The 18,696-nt window shown below is 34.6% G+C and overlaps 1 protein-coding gene across 1 annotated transcript; it reads left to right on the top strand.

Annotated features, from left to right (window-relative positions):
* The first annotated feature begins 171 nt into the window (after positions 1-171).
* Positions 172-17,877, top strand: LOC142972561 (integrin alpha-9-like). The gene is made up of 26 exons (XM_076113783.1): positions 172-253; positions 1,283-1,357; positions 3,364-3,514; positions 5,706-5,806; positions 6,213-6,280; positions 6,633-6,657; positions 7,338-7,457; positions 8,113-8,202; positions 8,373-8,453; positions 8,843-8,931; positions 9,372-9,602; positions 10,208-10,310; positions 10,526-10,708; positions 11,027-11,127; positions 11,202-11,289; positions 11,590-11,729; positions 12,265-12,470; positions 12,871-13,072; positions 13,493-13,656; positions 14,227-14,308; positions 14,508-14,591; positions 14,901-15,051; positions 15,455-15,536; positions 15,913-16,024; positions 16,536-16,607; positions 16,961-17,877. Exons 2-26 carry the CDS (start codon positions 1,348-1,350, stop codon positions 17,102-17,104), a joined length of 2,880 nt encoding a protein of 959 aa, XP_075969898.1. The 5' UTR covers positions 172-253; positions 1,283-1,347; the 3' UTR covers positions 17,105-17,877.
* The last annotated feature ends 819 nt before the right edge of the window (positions 17,878-18,696 follow it).

The following is an 18,696-nucleotide window of genomic DNA, read 5'->3' as shown; positions in this document are numbered from 1 at the left end:
AACCAGCATAATAAAATAATAATAAACCGTAATATGTATTGTTTTTTAGAATATTAACATAATAATTCCATTTTATCCTTATCCTTGATGCTCGTTGATAATTAATATAAACTGGCATAAAAATAATTTATATGCACGATTAAACGCTAATAAACAATGAATATAGTGTGACCTGTTGAAAAACATTATATAGTATTTGTGTACGTTATTAAAATATATATTGGTTCATCGCATCGCACGCAGGACTTTTAAGGTTAGAATATATAATATGTATATTTATATATATTTTTTTTTACCTCAAGAGAGATTCTTTCGAAGTATGTGTGTTACAAATAAATAAAGATTTGTATGTCCTACATGTTTGAAAACATCGTCTTCTAATCTTGCATGAAATTTATCATTCTTTAAAACAGTTCTTAAATCTATGCTATAATAATAAATAATACATAAGTCTAAAAGTTAATTAATTATTCATATTCTGGACAACCAATTCATAAATATATTTATCGCAAATATATAAACGCAATATATTTATCGACATATTTTATTTAAAAAAAAACATATATCTCATCCATTAACCAGCTTGATGAAGGTCGTTGTGTAGCGGAATCTTAGCCTATAAGGATAAAATTTGACATACCTATAAACAAATTATGTATGTAACGTTCTTTGTATCTAAATTTAAGGAAAACCGGAGCCTTATATGTATTAAATTAGGTGTCATGACATCACTTTACTTACAGGATGCTCCTATTTCCCTATATCTACTTCTATCTACCTACTTTGTTAATAGAAAACGTAGTGTAAGCTTTGAAGAATAGCAGAGATAGCCGAGTGGTATAAGTACCCCCCACGCAACTGGTCGACGGTTCGAAACGCAGCAATGACTTTTCGAAGCTAGAAATGAATATCACTTGTTCTAATAGCTAAGCAAACATTTTCTTAAGTGTAAAGTCCCCAACACGCACTTGTCCAGCCTGAACTAAAGGCGTAATTACTCCCTCGTCCGATAGGAGAGGAGTGAACAATAAAATCTTTGAATCTCTCTCTTCCTCTCTCTCTCTCTCTCTCTCTCTCTCTCTTATACAGTGTTTCGTATGTTTTACTCATAGGTAAATAATAAAATCTAGTACTATATTTCGCATATAAATAGCGGAAAAAAATAACACTCAAATGACACTGGAAAAACAGAGTTATTAATTAAACTATGCTAACAGGAGCTGTAAATAAACCCGACCTATAAGATTCAAGGAAAATTATAGCATAACGTAGTTATTTGCAGCCACGGGAGACGCGGCTGTAGAAGACATAAGGACATTAATACAGTGTTACTGTACGAGAAACATCATGGTTAAATGTGAGTATATTTTTATATATTTATTTAAAGTGTGCAGTGATAGTGGTATAAGTTAGTATCTTTCCCGCAAGTGGTTGCAGGTTCGAACTCAAGGCAACACACTAATGAGTTTTCGAAGTTATGTGTGTATTTAAAATAATTATCACTTGTTTAAACGGTGAAGGAAAACATCAATTACATTTGTCGAACAAGAATATAAAGCATGCTTATCCGATACACTCCCCGGTACATTTAGCATGCGTTTTATATTAGTTTAAACGCTATTGAATAGATAAACTACCGCTAAATGTACTCAGAAACCGGGCATAAGCCTTCTCCACGCCAAAATTGAACAAGAAAGGGTTTAAAACAAATACTTTTAATATTTGACGAACGTTTTCATGAATAAAGGTTAGATAAAAATATAGTGACAGTAAATGTGATCTAATATATAAAATTCTCGCGTCACAGTTTTCGTTGCCATACTACTCCGAAACGGCTTGACTGATTTTGATGAAATTTGTGCTTATCCGGTATCTATGAGAATCGGCCAACATCTATTTTTCATACCCCTAAGACACTATTTTTTTTGCTTATATGGCAAAACAACGGTTGCCGGGTCAGCTAGTATAGGTATAAATACTCCTTGATAAGCAATCTGCCAGATATCTAATAGTGGTTAAACCGGGAACGGGTATCGCTATTTTGTTATCAGATATTATTGGTCATTTTATTTATTTTTATAGTATTTTGTGATAAGTTTATATTTTATATATTTGTTCCTCATAGCTGATAAGTGCGCGTATTTATATTTTGTATTTTTATTGCGGGAAAAAATGAGGTAAATAAGGTGTTTTTTTTTTCATAAAAAATGATAATAAACTAGAGACTGCTATGATCTATGGTTACTATGGCTATGGTCCATAGTAATAGTTTATTTTGTAATAATTATTTATATAATAAATAAATAAGTCAATTTTCAACTTGATCATTAAAATAAAGAGATTTCAGGGAACCAAAAAATTGCCGCTGTTTTATACACGTAGGCGTTCTCTACCTTTGTTTTATTGATGTTTATAAGTATAAATAGTTTTTGCAGATCTTTTTATAATAGGTCCTACATTTCTATTATAATTATTTGTTTGGATGTGTGTAATTTTTTTAATCTCTTAGGGAGATGGGAATGAGGCAAGGGAACTCCTTGCTTCCCTAGGAAAAATGACGTAATTTAATGTACATATGTACATAAGATTTAGGTCAAATAAGCATCACAAAGATACTTATAACCTTAATAACACATAGGATTCTTTATATCTCGAGATATTTTTGCAAAAAGCCAAAGTTGCGAGCAAAAACTAATTGAAATATAAAATCTCATTTAAACACAATGGTCAATTAATTGTGTTCAGCAGTTATTATAAATATTTCTTACGTATGTTATTTTCGGTGCATTCTTCCTTAAGATAAATACATTTATAACTATTTACCTATATATATGTATGTGTTGTAAACAACTTTGAATTTATTTAGAGCAGTAGTCACGTGCAAATTTACGTTTCGAAAAAGCCCTACCGTGAACTTTTATTTTTATTATCACGCCTGTTTTACCCAAAGGTGTAGGCAGCAGTCTATGAGATAAAACCATAATTTACAATGATCCATGAAAAAAAAACAAAATAATATAGGTAGTACCCGACCCGTAAATCGTAACAGAACTTTATTTGAATTGGGAATCGAATCCGAGACAGTCATATATGTATGTACACTGCCAACCCACAGAACATATTTTTATTTACTTGCTTTATCGGTGAAAACATCGTGACGAAACCTTGCGTAAAAGTTAGTTTGACGCATTTCTTGAGAGTATGCAAAGTCCCCAATCTACACTTGGGTAACGTGATGAACTCAAGGCGTAAACCCTCATGGAACAAAAAAATATGATTATGTTAGCTATCTAGTCCCGAGGTTGCTAGTATTTCACAAATAACTCTGTATATTGTACCTATATCATATTCTTATTTTTCCAGTATTTATTCTACTGTTTGCAATACAAGTGGTTTGGGCAGAAAAGGTAGATTTTTACCATGAACTGTCCGTGGAGAACTTCAAACCACCAAGCAGACTTCCGAATGAATCTTATTTCGGCTTCAGTGCTGCTTATGACCGAGTTTCTAAAAGGTAAGATGGTTTCTATAAATTAAAATTAGTAAGTACACACATGAGAAGAATATGGCTTATTTTAATTAGTACTTTTTTATACGAAAATATTAATTTGATTATTGTTTTTAGTCAACAATAAATCAACGGTGATTGTAAAATTACTTTGAATTAAATAAATAGTAGAAGTTTAACAAATTTCATTGATTAAAATGCTGATGGGAATTGCAGAACCAAAGACAAGATTTCGATGAATTTTCGAAGTTATATGTCTTCAAAATAGTGATTATTGTTCTAACGGTAAAAAAACCATCGCGATGCAGTCTAGCATACCTGAAAACTCTTTAAAGAGTTCTTGAGGTAATGCTAAGCCCCTAAACACTGTAATTTGGTCAACGTGGTGGGCTAAGGCCTAACCTCTCTCTAATTCCGGCAGGAGAACCATGCCCAACAGTGGGACAGTAATGGGTTTTTACTTATTTTACTTCGTTTAAGTAAGGCACTGTATAAGGTTAAATTTTAATTACTTATTGTATTCTGAAAACAATGGTGAATTTGTAAATGTAATTTATTTAATTATATTAATATTTAGAATATTTATAAATTTGATCTCAAGTTATCTATTGTTTATTTTTCCGCCATCAAAAGTCATAGGGTCATAATTTTAGTATTATAATACCCAAATACCTATGTATCTAAACATCACATTCCGACTTGTAGGAAAAACATCGTGGCTTAGCTATGTAGAATTTATATTTGACTAGCTGACCCGCGCAACTTCGCTTGCAACATTTTTCACTGGTACTCTGCTCCTATTGGTCGTAGCGTGATGATATATAGCCTATAGCCTTCCTCGATAAATGGGCTATCTAACACTGAAAGAATTTTTCAAATCGGACCTGTAGTTCCTGAGATTAGCGCGTTCAAACAAACAAACAAACAATCAAACAAACAAACAAACTCTTCAGCTTTATAATATTATAGTATAGATGTGTTATAAAACCTAAACGTACATAGACATGAGTATTTATTATTTCAAAAAACATAATAATATAAATAAAAGAAAAGCATAAAATATTCGTAAAAGTAGGTAGGCAGAGGTGTGTGAAATAGCTCCACATGTCGCCATTTACAATGTAAGTCCCCAAGTAATAAAGGGTGAGGCCTATGTCATCCTACTAATATTGTAAATGCGAAAGTTTGTGAGTATGTATGTATGTTTGTTACTCTTTCACGCAAATACTACTGAATCAATTACGATGAGATTTGATATATAGGTAGGTGAAGACCCAGAATAACACATAGGCTACTTTTGATCCCGGAGTTTTCGGGGATCGAGATTTACACGGGAAGGGTTTCCACGCGGACAAAGTCGCGGGCGGCCTCTAGTAATAAAATAACCAGACTCTAGTCTACCATATAGAAATATTTTTAAAAAATAACACCATATTCTGATTTAATTAAGAAGATCTACAAACAAATATTACAAAGGTAGGTATTATAAGTATGGTATAATAGTTACCTTATTGTATGTGGTTACTAGGTATTTGTAATAAATACTTTAGATAGATACTGTATTTATACACTGACGTTAGTATGAAATTTACATCAATAATAGCATATGTCCTGCATGTTTCCTGCATTAGTAACTACCTATGCAACTAATTGGGTAATTATTGTTACTAAAAAGAACAATTACAAAGTAAATTTTCGCTTTATTAGCAACACGAACACTAAACAAAACAATACCGGTGAAATTGCAATTGAACCTTTGAAATGACGTTAAAAGGAAAAAATGAAAAAAATACTTAACAATAAAGGTGTGAGGTAACAATCAAAAAAATACACACTATAATGAGACAACTTAGTAAAAAGCCTTGGTATGCAAGATGTAATGTGTCACGTCAAATTCAGTTGAGCACGTTCGGTTCGGCAGCATTTATTAAATAATAAAACGACTCGATTCACTTGTTCGGCTAGGCCGATAAAAGCCGAACCGAATATGTGTATTAGCAAGCCTAATAAAATTAAGCTCCATTTAATAGACCATTATCAGCTGCATAAACATTTACATTTATTTATCAGTTTTTGTTCGGATAATAATTTTCAATGTCCTTGAGCGCAGTGTTTAAGGTCGCCTCAAAGCTCCAACTTATAAAGACTACATAATATATAAACGAATGGTTTATCAACTGAATTGTTTTAATTGCAGGCTCATCATCAGCGCACCTAGAGAGAACAATATAGGAGAGGTGTATCAATGTAACATTACAACGCATGCATGTTCTAAACTTGATCGAACTATTAGAAGAGGTAAGCATACATACACAATATCACGTAGACCCGAAGGTGCAAGGAATAGGTATACCTCCTATATGAAATACGCCCAAGCTTTGCCATTAACAATGTAAGTCCAATTTAAAGGGCATCTACCGCGCACATTACCAGATTCCGGGCTACTATTAAGAAATATAAAAGCAGGCAAAGTACTATTGGTTTTGAGGTCTCGGGTTCCATTCCCGGGTCGAACACGGGAATAGAACCCGAGACCTCAAAATCAGCAGTCGATTACAATGACTTAAACTTAGTTTGTAGGTGATAGAGCTTGGATAGATGTTGGCATTGAGAGAGAAAGACGAAAAACACACTTTGGGCGCGATAGATTGACCGCTTAAATGGGACTAATAAATAACTAAACTTAGTGTTTTTTTCTAAACAGCGTTAAAGACATACACACATGACTACTGGTTTGGAGCTACCGTGAGAGCTGGATCTTCATTTGTTATGGTAAGCTTACACCATTTAAATATTAAACATTTTCGCGAAGTAATATCATAGCCAAGTGTGAGCATAAATGCACTCTCTATTCATTTAAACACGTACACTCTTTATTCCATCAGTGTTTATTATTATTTTATACCCAACACGATAAGAGAGAGTTCAAACGTTGGATTGACGACTTTAAGTGCGCTCCTAGGCACGGAGGTTCAAAGTCTGGACAAACGCTGAGAATTTCTTGAAAAAAAATCTCATAAATATTTATTCATTTCAAAAACTCTGCAGTGGCATATAACTACTACCGTTTCACCAGAGGCAGTTTGATTCCTTAATTACTAATGACCCTTTCATTTTATTTCAGGCGTGTGCTCCACGATACTTATTTTGTAAGTGCACCGAATAATTTTATTAATTAATATTCTTGTTATTTTTCATACTAACTCCAAATTTGACACCTAAAAATACTTGAAGACAATTGTTCTTGCAAAATACGCTGGTGGCGCTGATCAGTTTTTGATTCAAAATTGATCGGTAGTTGACCAGAGTAGCCATAGTTGACTCACTGCTCAATAGTCTGTAAAAATATATTTTTAAAGTAAAAAATTACTATATCTTTGAGGCGCCCATAGCCAGTTGTGCTCATCGGTCGGTAAACGATCTGTGGGTTAAGCAACCGTTGGCGCGGTCATTCCATAGATGGGTGACCGCATAGTGGTATTTGAGCTGGGCGTCTCCGTGCTTCGGAGGGCACGTAAAAAGTCGGTCCCGGCTGTTATCTACTAAGGTAACAGTCGTTAAGCCATGTCAAAGGCCTTCGGGCGGCTTACACAACTTTGACACTAGGTTGACCACTAACCATACGATAAGAAGAAGAATAAATAAATAAATAAATATTATTGGACAACTCACACACGGTCATTTGATTCCAAACTAAGCAGAGCTTGTACTATGGTAACCAAATAACTGATAAACATACTTATATACTTCTAAATATATACTTATATAGATAAATTGACAACCAGGCTCAGAACAAATACTATATCTTTAGGTACTTTTTTTTAAACAGACAATGGTGCTGAGGCGATAATGCGAGGGTATTGTTACGAGTGCAAGGATGGAGCTAACTATTTCGAAAAAGGCGCCATAACGCCGCCGATACCTGCTTACGATCCTCTTAAACCATTAGGTATGGTATTAAATATTTTCGCGAAATAATGTCTGAGCCGTTGCTCAGAGACGGTAAAATAAATAAATTTAACCCATTAATGTCCCACTGCTGGCCAAGGGTCTCCTCCCGTAATGAGGGAAGGGTTAGGCCTTGAGTCCACCACGCTGACCAAGTGCGAGTTGGGGACTTTGCATGCCCTCAATAAATGTATTAAACAAATTTTAGGCATGCAAGGTTTCCTCACGATGTTTTCTTCACCGTTGGAGCATGTGATAATTATTTCTAATACACACATAACTTCGAAAAGTCATTGGTGTGTTGCCTCGGGTTCGAACCTGCGACCACTTGCGTGGGAGGTGTCAACTTATACCACTCGGCTATCAGATACGGTAGCCAGAGTGAATTTATAGTGAACAAGTGTGAATACAATACACAGGTACACTCTATTCCATCACTCTCATAGCCCGACACGATAAGAGAGAGTTCGGCCATCACGTTTGGCGCAGTGGTTAACGCTGTCACCTGGCTGCAATAACCGTAGCGCTGCGTGTGGTGAGTTCGAGCCCCTCCCGGGAACAGACAAAACATAGGCATAAAATTAATTTCTTATAGTCTTTGTGCTGCGTTATACCCAAACCCTTATTATCTATAATATATTTAACAACTTTTTCAGAACATGACATCGATACACTCGGTTGGAGTATGGACATAGGAGATCACGACTCCTTGATCGTCGGAGGACCTGCTATGTTCAAGAAAACAGGTTTGTTTGTCACTGACCAGTCTATAAGGGTACTAAGAAATACATAAGAGGTTTTTGAAAAAAATAAGTTATAATAACAATACGTTTTTCCTAGCCTAAATTCGGTTAAGACGGCCATATATTTGCCCAATATACCTAATCTTGTACAAATTTGATTGTTTATTTTACAGGAGTGGCGGCAGTATCAGTTAGCACAAAACCGTGGTCGCTGAAACGCATAGAAAAAAATGTTTCCGCGCAATATAATTTCGGTATGTCATTCGGTTTAACTAGCTTTAATATGTGATGTTATACAATATACATATTTAAGAAACGTCATGACCAACCTGGGTATCAGCCTCAGACACTACTAATACACTCTTTTGTTTAACCCGTTAGTGTCCCTTTGTTAGGCAAAGGTATCCATCAGAAAATTCTATTACACAAAAAAAATATGAGGCGTGTTATAAGTTAATTTAAACAACCGATAAACTATACCGAATAATTTTATAAGTAAACTACCCGATCCGGCAGATGTTACCTTCCAGCAACGCCATCTAATGGGCCTAACTGTAGTTTCATAGGGTTTACTCACACATTTCATGCAAATCGGCCCAGCCGTTTAGGAGTTAGAGATATTAAGCTATTCTTATCATTTTAGGTGACGGTGTTGCAGTCGGCTATTTTATGGATCCAAACAACATATCTTATGCTGTATCTTCTACGTATGGCCACAGTGGATACGGTCAAGTAAGTCCATTAAATTAAATCACTTATCTACATCTTCTTTGTTCGCTTGTGTTTCCACTGAATCAGAGTAGAGTGAACCGCAAATATACCAAAACCTACCCTGGGTACATTAAACAGTTTATGAAGGAAAGCAAGATCCAACCACTTGGCCAGCATGATGGATTCAAACCAAACCCTTCTCTGTTTAATAAAAAAGACTGGCCATTGTTGTTATTATGACATCGTGGTCTAGCCCGACTTTGTCCGGGTAAAGGGCAATCTTAACCCGTAGATTTTTGATCCCATCGACCCCATACAAACCTTGTTAAGGTTACAAACATTTAAAAAATAATTATCCGACTTAGTTTAGTTGTTCAAAAGTTATGCGCTTACATACAATTCAGTGATCCATTTTTATTTATATAGACATATTTTGTATGTTTATTAATCTATGCTTCCAGGTATATTTCTACACATACGATACAGACTCCCACTATATAACTACATTGAACAAGGAGGTAGACCTGAATATCGTTGGTTCCATGTACGGCGCGGTACTTTGTGCTGCAAACTTAAACAATATGGTGAACAGTAATCCTACTGATTTGTTAGTGGGAGCTCCGAGGTACGGCTCCAAGTCATCCTTCTCACACGATGATGGAGCCGTTTATGTCTATGTCCATGTGGCAACTGTAAGTAGAGTTTAATATCCTATAGTTTTCTAAAAGCTCTTATTTGCTGCTGTACCATATACATACGTACAGACAAACAAAGCCCAAATTATACACGTGTGTGTAGGGAGATTTGTAAGAATAATCCTTTTTGACTGCCTCGGTAGCGCAGTGGCGCACCATGTCGCTACCATTGTGTTGGGAGGTCGTGGGTTCTATTTCCACACGCAACAATTATTTGTGTGATCTACAATTATTATTTCGGGTTTGTTTGTGCTTTGTGTTCGTGCACCTTAGAGCGAGCGTTGTCTCTTTTAAAAGACTTTCACATTTCGCCATTAACAATGTTAATTCCATATAACAGAGGAAGGGTATGACTTGCAAAAACTTGGACACAAAGACAGATGACAAAATATGTGTGGCTTTTACAGAGATCTTTTATGCTATTAGAATAATTGCAAGCCTAAATAGAGGACGAGCCTAATTTTAAAAAGAAAAATACAAGAAAATAGTCTCTTCAAAACATATCCATTATCATAGTGATCTTCGGCTAATAGCTGCTGTCTGCCACCTTCGGTATCCGCTCATAATAAACAAGCTTGAATAATAAAATAATATGTTTCCAGAATACTATGGAGTACCGGAACACAATAACAACAGGGAAATATGGTTCTCTCTTCGGCAGTGCCATACTAAATATTGGTGATTTGAATGGCGATGGAAAAGATGGTAAGGTTGCAATTGTCTTGAGTTGGCATCAAAAGTAGTAAATTACTTTTGGTTACAATGTGAAGAGAAGAAATTTTAATAGGAATGACTTTTACTAACACCTCAAGTATATTTAAAAGAGGCTCTGTCTCTCTAGACCTCTTATTTTCTCGTTCATCACGCAATATACGTGAAAAAAAAAACAAATATAAGACATTTATTTCTCTATTTTGTAGATATAGCAATAGGAGCGCCTTTTGAAGATGACGGCCGTGGTACAGTATACTTGTACTGTGGTTCTACTTTAGCTACTAGCAAGACATTTACTTGGCTACAGAGGATCGTACCTGCCAGTGATCACCGATCTTTTGGCCTGAGTCTGGCCACTTTGCAAGATTTCGACGAAAATGGATGTAATGGTGAGTGACCCTTAACTTAATAAAACTAGAGGATCCCACGCATAATAAGACCTACCCATTCTTTTTAATTGCTGCATATTTCGCTCAATTTTTTACAATAAGTATTTGGACAAAAACTACTATACATATTATATTGACTATTTCCGAAGTAAAGGATATTTCGAATTTGAATTTTGTTTCGGGTCTGGTTTTACTTTATGTTATGTTGTTTGTATGTTTATAAAAGTCCCCGTGATACAAGAACAATTCTTAGTGGAATGTTGTCTGTAAAACAAATACCCTTTGATAATAAAATTTTTTTTGTTACTTTCTTCACAGAACTGGCAGTTGGTTCTCCTTATTCAGATAAAATGGCGCTGTACAGATGTTGGGCTGCAATCACCATCACCAACGTTTATGCACGTTTTCCTAATTTACAGGTAATTAAATAGCCCACATTTTATTCTCTCTTACTATTTTCAGACTCCCTTTAATTTTATCGCCTTTTTTTCAGAAACGCGGTAATAACAAGCAAACTAATTTCGTTTTTGATGTTTGTATGGATGTCGAATACCCGCCGAAACCAAAACACATTATTGCCGGTATGTACAAAATGCGTTATTATTTTAAATTCAACACTGCTTCTTTCTTAGAATCTAACATTTCAAAGGGAAATCATCATCAAATGGCTAGTAAGAAATGAGGAATATTGGTCGTCTAGTGACTATTGTAGTCGTATGTTGTAAGAAAAACAGATGCTGCAAAGTTCAGAGCCTTTAGCATCTTTTATAGGAACAATCTTTCAAGCTCTTTTTTAATCTCTCCATACTTGATAGTACTAAGAGAAGGAAATCGTACTAATATTCTTCTGCAATTGTCACGTAATTGTTTTATAATTTCAGATATAGGAATATTAGTACAAATGGATCACCCGGATGCCAAACTAACTAAACCTAACAAGAATGGGCTCTTCTACTTCAAAATATCTCTACGTGATAAAAAGCTACAGTACTGCAAACCAATTGATTTTACACTACCTCAGGTAAAAATACCCACCCCACAAAGAGGATTATCCTTTCAATTATTTTATTATTTTATGTATAAAAAAACACTTCATGATCGCTCAGGATTCCTGATCAGGAATTCCGATTCAGAATTCCGTAAGAATAATACCTATTAAGTAAAATGTGCGCTCTGTTGAATATATTTTGTTTGTAAGCTGAGTATTCAAGTTTTCAATTCTGAATTCCTGATCTGGAATCCAAATTCGGAAACCGAACGTATGGGGCCGGCCAAAGTTGTAGTTTGTTCGCAATCCTGACGGAAGGAATCAATTCTAAAGAATATTATTAATATATTCTCATCATTTATCATCATTGTTAATTTCACATTTACAAATTCAAAAGTTTTAGATAAAATTCAATCATTGAGAATATAATCTGGACTGTTAAGACAATTGTTATTCATACACTTAAACACTATTGACACTTTTCTATGCTAGAAAATATTTTTACATGTACGTTGTAAAAAATGGAGGGCAAAAGCTGTTTAGAGTTGACTATTTTTTTTGTTTTCAGCTTGGTAACTATGAGGAATCAATAACGTACACGATATCAGCGAAATTGCTGAACAATCCGATAGTTAATAAGAAGTTTAATAGCGAGCGAGTGATTCTCACTGAGAACAGCAAGCTTTTGCGTATGGACTCGGTGTGGGCCGCTGAGTGCTCCGGTAACAAGGAATGTAAACCTAAACTGGAGTTAAAGATTGATTCTGGTTTAAGGTGAGTAGAACTGCATTATATATTTTTAAAGATACTACTATTGTAAACACAAACGATTATGGTGGCTGTAATTATTGACTTCAAAATAGTTGGACCAAATTTTTTATTGTAACTCATACAATAATTAACACACAAAAGGCAAAGAAGAATATTGTAAATATCTATCACATATACGAATATCAGCTGAAAATCGCGCATATTATAGTAGGCTCAGATATTTTGTTAAATTAATATTTATTCGTTAATACAACAACAAAATGTAGCCATTTTTAACCGTAACGCTTCTATTTTTTGCGAGTTTTAAGCATCGCGTCGCTCGATTCCTTCCCTTTGCTTAATTTAACGAAATTTGTAGTCAAACATAAAACAAATAACCATTCTTATAATCTATTTCTTACAGTTTCCCTTACATCATCGGCTCAAGTGACTCAGAGACGTTTAGTATCACAGTAAACAACACAGGAGATGTGGCCTACGACCCTTGTATCCACATGACAGTGAGTGGCGCGAACTTGGACCGCTCGCCCAAAGACTGTTCACTAGAAAATAATGGTTTCTGGAGGTGTACCCCGAGGAAACCTTTGAGAGCTGATGAACCTTGGGTAAGAATACCTATTTTTATGCTTTGTGACACTTGTTAGGGAGTAAGGAGTAAATAATGCACCACATTTGAAATGATTAAGATGCGCGCGCTACAGGTTTTAGTAAAAAATATTGTAGCTACTATTTTGAATTTGATCATGAGACTTTTAAGCGACGAATACAATATTGAAAACCATAAAATATACTTAAGGTTTTTTTGGTTCTGATTATTATCTGTATCCACATTTTGCCGCAAATAAAAGCAAGATGTGCTTCAAAAAGCGGGTTTCCTTTAGGCAAAGTCCAAAGAACATAACTTGCTTCAATCATTTCAAATTTATTTGACTTCTCTTTCGTGTTTTAATTCATAAATGTCGTCATACCTGACTAGTGACTATGTTTATTTTTATAACAGTTAATAAGTTATTTTATCTCCACAGAGTATTACCGACGTGATGGTAGATATGACGCCTCTCACAAACCAAGACCGTAACATCATCCTTCACGTGACGTTATACGACAACTGCAAGAATAAACACGGGAATATTACAAAAGTATACACAGTCCCTTTAAAAAGTTATGCTAAAGGCATCCATATTAAAGGGTAAGTTTGTAATAATAATATGTCTCAACTGCTTATGTTGTCCAATGGACTTGCATGCGACTATGACGCATGAGCCTTCATTTTTGCAAGCATTGCTCTTGTGTAGCGGGGACTTTAACAAACATACAAACAACAGACACAAAGTACAACTTGAAACAATTATTTGTGGATCGCACAAATAATAATTGTTCCGTGTGGGAATGGAACCCACGAACTCCCGACGCAGTAGTGACCTAAACCACTGCGCCACGGAGGCAGCCTCGGGTTCGCATCCAAGATTAGAGCAACTTTTTTTTGAGTTTTCTTTTGCAAATGTACGTGTATACTCAGAAACTACATGACTTTATGGATCCTAAGTTGGTAGAAAATTCCATTCCATTGTGCCATGAGAGTGATGGAGATGACAGTACCTAATACTTACTATATATTTTACACATACTAGAAACAATTTTTTGCGTCGTAGGCAGCTTACAATTACTATGTTACCACTTTTGCTCATTATTGGCCAGAAGGACAACAATCATAATTACTAACAAGCTTTCAATAATTTAATCTGCTTTTTCCTTCCAGAACAACTGACATCGGAGAGATAGTAAATATGACTAAGAATGATCTAAGTGATTATGGAAAACATTTTGAACATAGCTATGAGGTAAGAGTGCTTCTATTCTGATAACTTTCTTAAATTTACAAATCATTTGAGTAAAACTTGTCATCTTGAACGTTTTTTTAAAACAGTTCAAAAAGGATGCGACATTTTAATCACTTCCTCATTTGTAAAAACTCATATTCAAAATAAAAAAAGTGGTTAGTAAATTAGCTTAACGAAATATGTGTGATCTTTCTATTAGATTTCGAATACTGGGCCGACAAATTTCGTGGGACTGGTTGCTGTCGTCAAAATGGAGAGAAAAAGTTATATTAACATTCAATCTGTAAGTACAACTATTATCTCATTTGATACTTATTTATTTTTTGTATCAACAATTATTATTAAGGGTTCAGTTGATATCACTCGATACTTAAAAGTACCAACTGTATAAAATCGCGCTACTGATAACTACTGATTTTGACATTATTTTGTATGTTTGTAAAAGTCCCTGCGACACAAGAGTAATTCTTAGTGCGAGAGTTGCTTTTAAAAAAATATAAATATATTTAACACAGTAAAACCAAAATAAAGTACCATATACATTAACTGCCGCTGTAAATTTAAAGTGTTTTAAATCCTTTTTTTCTTTCAGATTTACATAGGATCGTCAAAATCAGTGGAAAACGAATGTACAGTTCGAGGGGATGAAATTAACGTGACAGCATACTGTATTTTAAACAGTTTGTCGAAACAACATGTTGTGGAGATCAGAATACCGATGGACATAATTCCTGGGGCAATGTGTAAGTGCAATATCTAAGTTAAAAAAAAGTTTTTTGTTTTTTTTTATATCTTTTACATATGAAAATTATTATTATATCGCTAAATGTGCGCTGCGCTAAAAGCAGCTAAACCGATTTTACTTATTCATTTTTTATAATATTGCTTGAAGTACGAGAATGGTCGTTACGGAGAGAATAAAATAAAATGATGCAAAAAAAATCATGACATTTAAAAATACTGAATTGACTTTTAGGCGGTACGAACTTCACCGGGTCAGAAATTTAGTTCTTAATAAAAAATACCGGTTTTGTTGGTTTTTTCTTTTAAATAAAAGGCAATATTTAATTTTCAGATTATTGCGTGCTTCTGTAAACAAATTAAGTTCGGGAACAATCCGTAAAATAAGTCCTATTTTTGTTACAGCATACGATGCACTGAAAACAAAAAACGAGACGGTGGCTTCAACAATTGCTTTTGAAATCGGAAGCGAGAAGAAAGGAGCCAGGTATTTTATTGTATTAAATAGATAATACAGATTTGACTACACTACAATTCCCGATTGATGGATTAGTGCCGCGGCGTTACACATGTTTACTTTTTTTTACTGTTGATGTGTTTTTTGAAATATCCTATTCTGCAGCTCGATTTTCTACAATCAGTATTATCGAATAGCGAGCGTTTGACATTTATAGTTAGTACGAACTAAGCTAGGCGCGCTGACAAGATTTTAAACAAAATCTTTCGGTAGCAGTAGCCCATACTGTCGATAGTGGTAGAAAACGCTACGGTTGCAATGGTGCATATTTAATGAGTTGGCCATATTTTAATGCAAAAGACTAACATGAATTATAACTTTGATCATAATTATTTATATTTTTCAGAATATCTACGATAGTCAGATTGGAAGAAGCCATCGTTCCTATTTGGATTTTTGTAGTTGCTGCATTCTTTGGAATATTTATTTTAATAATCCTTATTTTCATTTTGTACGAGGTATGTTTGTGTGTTTTTTATTTCATTTTAACTTCTTAACTTTTATGTTTCGCTTAACTTTTTATAAGATTTTTTTAAGATTTGAATTTTATTAAAAAAATAACATAAATGCTTATTGCATAGAAACTAAATTTAAAAAAATCGAGAAGTAATATGACATTATAGTCAAACAACTTAGTAAAGAGCCTTGTACACAGACCTTAATAAAACTCTACCGTTAATGACAGTCACCCAGTCGTAACTACTGAACGCAAAAAGCTGTGACGTGTAGATTCATATTCTTGGAGAGTGTTATAGGGGAGCTCTAAGAGAGGAGATTTCATAATTCGACTCCGTAAGGGGTGAAATTCCAAACGGTCATAAATTAGCCGCGTATGGAAAGCTAGTTCATTATAATCTAGACAAATCCTGCATGCGAAGATTCTCTACTAAGTTGTCGCATTAGTTATGCATGTTGGGTAGGTATGATGATGTAAATGTATGTCCATAAAATGTTTTGTTTTTTCCGCAGTGCGGTTTCCTGCAACGTAAAAACAAAAAGCATTTACAAGACTTAAAGAGAAATGTCTACCGGCAATCAGTCGTAAGTACAAAGAAATATATAACCATAATTATAAAAACAAGCCCGTCTGGTACTTCAATAGTGAGCCCATTTTGTTGAAGGAAGAAAAGAGTGCAATGGCAATACGCTCGCTCCCTATTAAATAAAACTAACATTGCTAAATAATAATAATAATAAATTTAACCCATAAATATCCCACTGCTGGGCAAGGGTCTCCTCCCGTAATGAGGAAGGGGCTAGGCGACATTGCTAAAGGCGAAGCGAAAATCATCTTGTATTTCACACTTCTCTGTTTACGCCTTTGGATAAAATACGCGTGATATTATGTACGTATAGTGCAAAATTTAAAAAGCCTTATTTTTACTATTTCACAGAGACGATCAGCAATACAGCCGAAACGAGACTCAGATCGACAGCAAATGATGGATCCCCTAATGGCTGAACTTAATAAAAGCATTATGGAAGCTGTTTACAAAGAAATTAGGCCAAGGAAGGAAGATGACATAATTCTGCAGTAACTGCCATCTATCGGGCCAATTTTCAAATCACATGAAATCACTAGAGAATAAAATAGGTGGAGGTGCCTTTACACTAGTGGTTCCCAACCAGTGGTCAGTGGAAGTCAAAATATGGTCCGCGAATGATTTTAAAGTTTATAATTTTCAGGATGATCATTACACCTTATTTTTAATATACCTACTTACATATTGGTCCCTGCTAACAAGAGTAATATAACAGTGGTCCCGGACTAAGAAAAGGTTGGGAACCCCTGCTTTACACACACGCTCTTTCGCGCGTGAAACAACTACGGAAAGAGCGCACGCCGCGCTCATCTGTCAAGCCCGCGAAGAAATGACACGTACTCAGCATAGTACAGTCGTTACAATTACTGAATCTACAACTAGCTCGGAAAGAGTATAAAAAATCAACGGTAGAGGCTACGTTAATTTGTAAAAATATAGAGAAATTGTAAATAATTATAGTTATAATATTTTTTATATCATTTAAAAATTAATAAATATTGTAGCTTTTAAGTTGTAGTTTGTAATAAATTGAGAACAATTTAAAAATAATAAATCCCTGTAAGAATTTAGTTCAATAAAATTTTAGAAATTATATTTATAACTTAAGTCAATAAGTTTTTGAATAAATACATTTAAAATGTTAACATACGTATTTACATGGGATATCTATCACCTAAAATTAATATTAATTAGTTGTTGTAGGTAGTTTTAAATTCTATGTTTCACTGTAAATTGTTTGAAAAAAAATAAAGTGTATGTCTGTATGATATTAATACATTTTTTGATTGGATACATTTTCCCTGTCAACCCATTGAAAAATCCGCTCGGGTGCATAAGCTATATAATGCACTTGGGCTATTTAAAACGCGCGAACTACATCATGCTATATTATCGGGCTTCCTTGCTCGCACTTACACACTGGCCCATTCCTGTCATTTTTTAAATTATGAACTAGTTCGCACGTTTGTAATGGCCACAGTGCCTCGATTCTTTACTACTATCGACTACCGACAACCGAACTGTCATCGAGAAATTTGTATAAAAATCTGATCAGCGCCTCTGACGGGTGTCGTAGGAAACATTTTGACAGTACATTCTAAAAGTCAAAATTTCGATAGCTAGCCGGTTGTCGGTAGTTGATAGTAGTAGAGAATCGAGTCACTGTATAGTATGTAAGCAGTTTAAAAGCAGCTTTAAAGAACTTCTTATGTCGTCGTTGAAAGTGGTGGTGGGTCGCACGGCGAGCTTTTTTTCTTTTCACGCACTCACGACCCAATAACTTGAAACCTATCTATATATAACAATTTACTTACTTATTTATTCTTCTTATTGTCGTATAGTTAGTGGTCAACCTGGTGTCAAAGTTGTTCAAGCCGTCCGAAAGCCTTTTACGTGGCTCAACGACCGTTTTCTTAATTGACAACAACCGGGTCCGACTTTTTACGTACCCTCCGAAGCACGGAGACGCCCAGTTTAAATATCACTATGCGGTCACCCATCTAGAGAATGATCGCGCCAAGGTTTGCATAAACTTTGCTCAAGATGAATGGTTATGTAAATAAAACAAATTAGACGTGAAAGGTTTT

The sequence above is a fragment of the Anticarsia gemmatalis genome, chromosome 4 (assembly GCF_050436995.1).
Source record: "Anticarsia gemmatalis isolate Benzon Research Colony breed Stoneville strain chromosome 4, ilAntGemm2 primary, whole genome shotgun sequence".
NCBI classification, from domain to species: Eukaryota; Metazoa; Arthropoda; class Insecta; order Lepidoptera; family Erebidae; genus Anticarsia; species Anticarsia gemmatalis.
Note: the sequence above shows the minus strand (reverse complement) of the source record. Positions and strands in the feature narration are given on the sequence as shown.